The sequence below is a fragment of the Hesperophylax consimilis genome, chromosome 6 (genome assembly GCF_061612785.1).
Source record: "Hesperophylax consimilis isolate HC1 chromosome 6, BYU_Hcon_1.0, whole genome shotgun sequence".
In the NCBI taxonomy this organism is placed as follows: Eukaryota; Metazoa; Arthropoda; class Insecta; order Trichoptera; family Limnephilidae; genus Hesperophylax; species Hesperophylax consimilis.
In genome coordinates this window covers 8,044,339-8,053,424 of record NC_142841.1, presented here as the reverse complement: position 1 = coordinate 8,053,424, position 9,086 = coordinate 8,044,339, and the positions used below count along the sequence as shown (strand labels likewise).

The window sequence follows — 9,086 nt, the reverse complement described above, 5'->3', positions numbered from 1 at the left end:
AAAAAAATATCAGTTCTACGGGCACAAATGCATGACTTGGGTTCGAACTTTTAAAGCTGTTTTCTTCTGTTCCGAACGGACTGAAATTTTAGATTCGCACAAAGAATTATGTTCTGTATGTTAATTATGTTAATGGGTACTCAAGGAGAAAAATTCCCTGGACTGAGCAATAAAATACTATTTGAAAAAAAATACGGTCATTATACGTCAAGTTGAAAAGGTGAGTCTTTAGTTTCGCTCTGAACTCAGATGAGCTGTTGATCTTTCGCAAATGTGAAGTGAGTTTGTTCCAAGCTGTTGGGTTTAGACGCAATTGCAAGTTGAAGTTTGACAAATGTTTGATTTACCTTTTAGCTCGGCTTGAACAACAAGAAACCATCCTGCACCGTAAAGTAAAATGTGCAAATAAAGTCTCATCTCTTATTGTACGCATAAAATCCCTCGACTAAAAGGATTGTTTTAATGGACACGTTGGGATTTAGGGCTATGATTTTGATACAATCAAAGCCGACCGCTACAAACAACTCATTCAACTTTATGAATTAGAAAAAGATACAGTAGACTCATGTTTTTTAAACATTGATCTTTTAATTTCTAGCTTTGAGTTTAGTTCTTTAGGCTTCATACTATTATTTTGAGCTTTGAGCTTTTATCCTTATTTTGAATCAACAAAATAATTAATGGTGAACATCAAATGAATTTTTGAATAAAATTGAAAACTTGCTGTACAAACACATACGAGACTTGGAAAAAAAATAAAATAAGATTCCCCTTTAGAAAAAAAAAACCAGAATAAAAAGTCGTTGACGTATGGAGCAATGAAAATATTTGGCCCAAAACTAGAGGAAAATACAAAAAATTTTATATCAAAATTTAAAAAAAAGTTTTTTTAAGTGTATTAGGATTGTATTAGGACACAGGTAACAATGTATCTATTTAAACACCATAAATATAATCATATTATACTCGACTGGTTAATGAACTTATCGTTAATTTATAACATAGAATCCATTCTATCATGGTATTCACCTTTTAAAAATTTACCTATTATTGTATAAATTTTGTCAATATTTACCTGCTGACAAACAACTAAAGTACTAGTTTAGCAAGTTTGAAAGATAGTAAAGAAAAAAATGTATGCCAAACGGGACTTTTTTTTCAACGGGACAAAGTTAAAACAGGACTTTGTTACGCTCATCAATTAATATCTACAAATAATAACGTATTGTATATTTTTTAAAGAGCAGGAATATTAAATATGAATGCAGTAGGTAGTATTTTTGTGAAACTAATTTTTATTTGGGCTCATTTTCACTATTAAATCAATACAAAAAAGGCTCCGGAGGAAACGAGCAAGGTTCCTCTAACTTTGAATCTTCCGATGACAGTTTTTCGTCCGAGTATATTGCGCGTAATGTTGTTGAAGGTCACTCTTGAAAATCTTTTGAAACACTTCAAAGCAAATTAATAATTACAATTGCCAATATCGGAATCATATTATCACAGTTTGTTTATGTACATATCAGGCTGGAATGATTTTTTTTAAAAGAAATATTAACGTTCCCGGGTTACGAATAACCTGACAATGTTTGAATATCTCCTACTACCACCACAGTAAGCGGAAAATGTTGCGAGTGTTGTGATGGAGGACTTAGCCAGCCGAGGAATTGAACACACTACGCCAGGGTGGGACCCAAACGCGATGTCAACTCAGCCACCGACCGGTCGAATTATTAATGATACAGTTACAAGAAGGAAATGATGGATAATTTTGGCTTTACTACACATGTACAAACTGATAAAATAGAAACTGCCGATTTAATGAAAAAAAATTGTTTGATGTTTCCATCGCAAGAGAAAATTTTTACTGTTTTTCTGATTGAAACATGTTTCCCGAGTTTGATGTTTTTTATTGCAAGAGAATGTTTATTCTATGTTTTGCTTCTCCCCTGGTGTTTGTTACGAGTTTTATGAACGCCAAAATCCAATTTCTATGGCATCGTTCTTATCGCGTTATTATCATCCGGAAATTATCAGAAGATATTTTTATACATAAAACGTTATCCCAAAAATTATAATGCGATTAAACAGACAGTAAGCAGTACTTGACAACTTTGTGATACCATTACATTATCATTATGTTTTGATAAGAAGTTAAAAAATACATATTATTTCGTCCGAAAAAGTTTCATAAATGTGCATAAAATTAGGTACGTACCTACTTTTCTGTTTACTTATTACCTTTGGCTCATTCTTTAACATTTAGCGTTTAACGATCACTTTAAAAACCGCGCCTAAATATACAGTTATTCAATATGTTACGTTCAAGGCCATTTTTTGATAATTTAAGCATTAATTGATAATCAGCATTTAAGTAAGCACGTAGCACAACACCAAACAGATTCGTACATCGCGATCGCTCAAGTCTATTGGTTGTCAATTTGTTGCAGTTGTTTCTCTCTAGTAAAGGTACGTAGATTTTTAATTTGTTTATGAACCTTAATGTGTCGGTGATTTAGTATGCTTTTTATACTGTAATAATACATACGGTTAATGCAAATCGGAAATTGTCTACGTGCTTCACATCATCATAAATAATTCAGTCAAAATTTTTTTTTAGTCTGTTCGACTTCAAAGTTAATTTTCAAGTTCTGTGAAAGTTCTTAGACTATTTCACTATGGGCCAGTTGTTTCATAGAACTGATATAATAACAGCACTTGAATAGAACTTGAAAATTTAATGAATTGTTCTAAACATTTTTGTTTTATTAATTTTTATTTTTCAATGTTACATTTGTTACTTAAATTTCGTTGACTTTGCTACCAGTTTCGACACCTAGCAATCTTAAAACTAGTTAATGACACGGTTGTGTCGAAACCTGTAGCGAATTAAACGAAATTTAAGTAAAAAATTTATATTGAAAAATTAAACTTAATAAAACAAAAATTTCTAGAATTTTTTACATAGTTAATGCCAAAATATTAGAAGAACGAGATGTGCTATGCGCAGTTCGTACTGAGTGGAATTGTTTTGCCGAGTGTCGCCGGTTTTGTTCACCAATATTACTGCACACCTTCGCTTGCGCTAAGGTATCCGCACTAATACATAGAACAGATTTCTGTGCGTACACGTCCCGATACAGTTCAAAGTACCCTAATTAGGTAGTACTCCGGCTACGGTCCGGCGGCCAACATAGCATATCTCGTTCTTCTAATATCTTTGGTTAATGCCAAAGAATTTTTCTAATTCTGCGAAATAACCCGTCCTAAATCATTTTTTAAAAATTCATTAACTATCATTTTTCGGTTTAGTTTTGTTATTCAAAGTTAAAATTTCTTTATCAGTTTCTTATAAGTTTTCTCAAGATAGATAGATTAGATTTAGATTGTTTTTAAATAAATTTTTCATTTTTCAAATAATAATATAGGTACCTACCTATAGAATTCGAATCCAGAATCGAGAATCCTAAATTGACACAACTGTCAGCTGTTATGCAGATAATAATTATCTGGCATATTCTAAAGATAAAATCAATACACTGACGCTATACAAAATTCAATATGAAACTCGATCACAGATAAAGTATCAAGGTAACTACCTACACCATTAGTTTATATTCAATGAAACGATCTTCTTATTTTTTAATGTTAATATTTACTAATGTTTATAAGACAAGGTTTAAGGACGTAATATTACCTTGATTGAAGTACTAATACATATTGAATTATTTGGCGGGTTGGGAATAAGCCGACGTAGCTTAGTATTCTCAGAGCACCTGACCGGACATCAGAAGGCGCGCGTTCAATTCCCGTCGGCGGCATTTGTTTTTACTCGGGATATATTTTTAATTTGTATTAATATTTCAAGCGACTAATTATTGCTTATGTGAAAAGATCTTCTGTACGAAATTTAGTAATGTGATGCTGTAAATGTAATGCTAGTTATGAAGAAAGTACGTACACAAACATTGTGCTATCACAATGTGGGTGAAAGCACTGCGATTAAACGCAGCGGTTTTGGAATAGCTGAAAACGCCAAACCTCGCACAAACACGCACAGCGTCTGGCGTTTTTACTTAATTCTATTTCAGTACCACCATGAAATAGCTTTCAGCTTTTCCAAACCGCTGCCTGTAATCGCAGTGCGTGCACCGACTAAATTCAGTTTTCATTCCATACCTCCAAAAGAATGAACAATTTTTAAATCACCTTAATATTTTTATTAAATAAATGCCACCGGCCAGACTAGTCACTAAAATAATAAGTAAGCACATACTATACACGAATAAACTGGTTTTATACTTCATGATATCCGAGTTGGTGGGTACTTGTGAGCTAAGCAGCTAGCGGACATATTCTGAGTTAAATAAAAAAAGTTTGATTTACTTCGATTACTGGAAAACTTAATTCAGGCAAGATGGATTTAGGCAAGTCATCATTGGCATAATTTTATTTTTAGTATTTGGAGTAGCACTTACCTACTCAACCTTATGTCACGTGCCCAATGCCCTTGTGTTCCGTCTACGACAATTCAGTTTTAGAACTGGGCTAACCAGAATATAGATGTATAATGATTTATTTTTATTTATACTGGATTTTAAAAATGTTCTCACTTACGTGAGAATTATCCAGTTACAAAAACTCAGTAAATTTACAGACAAAAATCTACAACTGCATAAAAATTACACACTGTAACCTACAAGTAAAAATGCAATTAAATACAGGTTAAATATAAATAAATAAATATTTATTTTCGGGGTATGATGCCGTGTTGCGCCACTTCTTTCTTAAGACAGCGTTAGGGTGATGATGGACACTGTAATGCTGTCCGAAATTTTGGCTAAACAATAATCGAAATAATAATTTTGGCCGTGAAAATTTCAAATCATATCACAATAGAGTTGATTTTACAAAATTTAAAAGACGAAAAATAAAATAACTGATGAATCGAAAAATATAAACACGATGTCCGGAATTCCGTAGTAAAAGCCGAATACTGGTGAATTTAGATGACATGTAGCAAATAGATTCCCCAGATTCTCCCACAGAGAAACCAAAATATTACTTTTTTCGATCTAAGCATTTCGCTTTGATTTTTTTTTCTATTTTTCTGTTCTGGGTTTAAAAAAACCCTTGTACCCGGGTCTATGATTTGACTCTTAAAGACATTAAACAGCCGATATTAACCCCCTAGTGACTTTTTTAAAGTACAAAAAATTCAATTCAAAAGAGCTGTAGAAAAAAAATCAATTCCAAATGTGACGTAGGTTCACCATTTTCCCGCTTGCACTAAGAGTTTCCGGACACCGTGTATACAGGGTGTATCAGCACGTGCCTGAAAGACTTTAACCAGCGAGTCCTTAGCATTTATAGTAAAAACAAACAACAAAAAAATTCTAAATTTTGGTAAATTTGGTAAATGCCCTGTGTAAAGCAAAGATTGTTGGTTTATAGGTAAATAACTTTTATATTAATTTAATATTACAGTTAATTTAAATAATGACGTGTAGACATCTCACTAGGTGTGTAACGCCTGTGTTGAGATCGCAATTTACAGAGTGGTTGTTAACTAGGTTTTGGTTTACACAATATTATGAAAATGGCAGATAAAGAAAAAAACAATATTTTATTTTATTTTTAAATTATAAAATTCAAGAATGAATATAGAAGATGAAGACGAAGCGAAAATAATTGATTAATAAAATTTCAGTTTGACCATATACATATATAAAATATATATACACAGTAGGCACAATTTTTGAATATGTTATGAAATACTAATGTATATTTTTATTGGAGGTATTCAATTTTATTTATAATTTAAATTTTAAAGGAAGTTTTGGTTTGTGTGTTTCTAATTTCAGTAGGTAGAGAATTGAATAACTTAATAGCATTGTTTTTAAAACTTTTTTGTTTATAAGAGGTTTGACAAACTGAGAAGTTAAAAGATTTTACATGTTAATGTCTCAAGGCTCTAGTGCTTATTCGTTCTTAATACATATGGGTATTTTTAAATTGATGAAGCAGGATATTTTTTGAATATAATTTTTTCAGGTTATGAACATTTAGTGTCTTAAAAATAATAATCATTACTCGTTCTTAACGGGACTTTAGAATAACCTTCAAAATTGTTTTTTGAAGCTTTGCTGAAGATGAATCTACTAACTATTGAAGAGACATCAGAAAAAAACTAAATATTAACTATGTCAATATATACAGTTTCAGGAATGGATCGCATCTCGCTGTACGATGAGGTGGCGAAAGTAAAAGATACTCCAGGTGTTTACCTGATTGACATCAGAGAAGCCAAAGAGATTGAAGAAACCGGATTAATACCTGGAAGCATCCATGTGCCAAGTAGGCTATTTTGTCAATATAAATATTTGTCTTTTTTCTTTTCACTAAGCTCTAATGAAATATTTTCCACTCATTAATGTACCCTAAAACTCCCGAAATAATCCTTTGAAAACAGCTCGGTTCAGCAGAAGTAATGCTCTCAACTCGCAATCCGGAGGTCTTGAAGTAAATGTTATATATAAGATATATGCGGCACGTTTCAGAGTGGATGATAACTACTCTCTCGAAACGGGGCTTAAAATAGTTTTGACCATGTTTGGTGACCAGATCTGAATAACCAGGTACTTCCCCACCCTCCTCTTCTCCAATTTCTTCCCTTCAACACTAACTTCATCCTTACAACGTACCCTAATTGTGGATGCCATAGTCTCACCTGCTCCAGACGATTGGGAGCAGTTGGGACTCTAGTGCGGTGATTCGATAGCTCTTGGAAATAACCGGATATAAAGTGGAACGAACGGGATCTATAAGAGGATGCCACCAGAATAATAAAAGTCCTACCTTGGTTATGGTGTCCTCAATGTTCCGCTTGGCCAACACGTAAAGAAACTCCACGGCGAAATTGCACTAAACTTAGAATGCAACCTTACAGAGGTGGTGTAGAAATTATACTGGCAAACTTTTCGTCTCCTGGTGACAGGGTAACAAGGATGGGTAGGAAGGAAATAATAGTGCGGATTCACTAAAAAAAAAGGATACCTTTTTTTCTCTAACAATACAAACAGGATTGTGTGGATTAATGCATACATTATTGTCAAAAGTTTATATGAAAGCAATACACGTACATACAACAGCTTTTCCCCAAAATATATTTAATAATTCTTTTTTCAGTGAATTTAGTGGTGACCGAGTTGACGAAACTCAGTTCAGAAATTTTTCTGAAAAAATATGGAGTTAAAATCCCGGATCCAAGCTCCCCCATCATTTTGACGTGCAGATCTGGTCGCCGCGCAGAGATTTCCTTAAATGAGTTGGAAAAAGTTGGATTTACCAAGTTAGTATTGAACCAAATAATAATAATTTAATAAAAAATCTAAACTTCGATATCTTCAGACAAGACAAAAAATATTACTTTTAAGTATAGGGTGCAGCAAAACAGACAGTGCAGTGTTGAAGGGCCGGTAAATCCCGTGTGGTGGGGTAATAACCTGATAGGGAATCATTGTGTCGGAAGGGTCGTGCCGTTTTCAGTCGTTACCATGGTTTGGTCCGGATAGTGGCCGTTTTTTCGTAGCCACCCAGTGGGCTTTCCGGCTGCGATTTGCGACTTCTTTCTGTGGGGCTACCTGAAATAAAATGTGTTTAAACAACGGCTTCAAACCTTGAAAGAACTCAAGGACTGAATTCTGGAGCAAATTGCCGCTATACCTGTCTAGATGTGCCAAAATGCGGCCTAAAACTTCGGAAATTGCTTTCATCAATGTATCGCTGCTGGAAGACATCATCTTTCTGATGTCTTCCAGACATGATGCATAAAACGGCATGATGTACTGCTTTATCTGTTTTACCGCATTTTGTAGGTGTCTATGTATATTATTATAATAATATGTATGAGTCTCCTATTGGTTGATATTACACAAAACCTTTTTTTTCAGTGGTAAATATTATGCTGGAAGCTGGTTGGAGTGGGAACAAAAACAAGGAATCAAATAAAAACTATATTTAATTAATTGGACCGAATTAGCAAAATGACCCCGGAAGGAAAACGATACCAAAGCTTCCGATCTTCGTTTATTACAGCCAAATAAATTTAAGAGTTGGGACTTTAAATAATAGTTTTTTTATTACATGACCCCTAATTAGACGATATTAATATTCCCACTTAAAAATAAATGTGTTATAAATTTTACACAACTTATAAACAACCATTTATGATACATGAATAGTTGGTTATCAGTTATTAATTTAAAACAGGTTAATTAGTACGGCCCTCATTTCTCGCATAAGAAAAAGTTGCGCTGTAGCGTGAAGACACAGGCAGTTACGGTATGCAAAAAAATATGTTATGGGAACATCATCATCCCAAGTGGTTCGCTACGTTTTGTGAATTAGCAGGGGTTCCTGGGTTTATGGTGTGAGATTTTCTAGGTCTTGGCCGTGGCGGAAGCGTCTGGATTGGGAGAGACCAGTTGAGGGGGGTTAAAAAGTTTTTTCTTTTTTTCGTACATTCTTTTTGTTAATTCTTACTCTTCTACGTTTTTTTTTATTTTAAACACCGATTTCACACTACAGCAAACAAAAAAGCCAGTGTGAAAACTTGAATTTCACACACATTTTCTTATTGTGTCGATACAGTATGAAAGTCCCAACTCTCTGGAGCCAGTGAAACTATGAGGAATAAGGAACTAATCCAAATTAAATAAAATTAAGATTGGGCTAGGTTAGTCTATTAAACATTAGGTTAAATAAGATAAGGTTAGGTTAGGTTAGTCTATTGCCAATTAAGAAAACAATATTTAATTTAGATAATTTTCAAACCAAACCCCGAAAAAAATATGTGGCGCGCGGTAATAAATAAGTGAATTGAAACGCAGCGATCACTTGGAATATTGATGCTGGAAGGTCTCCGGTCTCTTTCAGTTCGTCCGGCTCCCTTACATCGATCAGGACTTCCGGGCTTGTTCTCATAGGTGAACACTGACCACGTCTTCATAGGTAACTACACGATCCATCGTTGTATCAGAAAAGTCTCTAGCTGATGCAAAATTACACCTTGAAAATGGTGAACT

The 9,086-nt window shown here is 33.7% G+C and overlaps 1 protein-coding gene across 2 annotated transcripts; it reads left to right on the top strand.

Annotated features, from left to right (window-relative positions):
* The first annotated feature begins 2,094 nt into the window (after positions 1-2,094).
* LOC149422916 (rhodanese domain-containing protein CG4456-like) lies at positions 2,095-8,113 on the top strand. 2 transcript variants are annotated; one of them, XM_089632770.1, is made up of 4 exons: positions 2,095-2,210; positions 6,220-6,357; positions 7,189-7,351; positions 7,953-8,113. In XM_089632770.1, the coding sequence occupies exons 1-4, from the start codon at positions 2,195-2,197 to the stop codon at positions 8,008-8,010; spliced, it is 375 nt and encodes a 124-aa protein (XP_089488896.1). In that variant the 5' UTR covers positions 2,095-2,194; the 3' UTR covers positions 8,011-8,113. The 2 variants fall into 2 exon arrangements, with proteins under 2 accessions (XP_089488896.1, XP_089488897.1); XM_089632771.1 differs by lacking the exon at positions 2,095-2,210 and adding an exon at positions 2,289-2,469 and having other exon boundaries at positions 7,953-8,112.
* Positions 8,114-9,086: the final 973 nt, after the last annotated feature.

Excerpts from the sequence above, each read along its gene's own strand:
- LOC149422916 (XM_089632770.1), top strand. Across the intron at positions 6,358-7,188 it reads TGGAAGCATCCATGTGCCAA|TGAATTTAGTGGTGACCGAG; the intron begins GTAGGCTATTTT and ends TTCTTTTTTCAG. Across the intron at positions 7,352-7,952 it reads GAAAAAGTTGGATTTACCAA|TGGTAAATATTATGCTGGAA; the intron begins GTTAGTATTGAA and ends CTTTTTTTTCAG.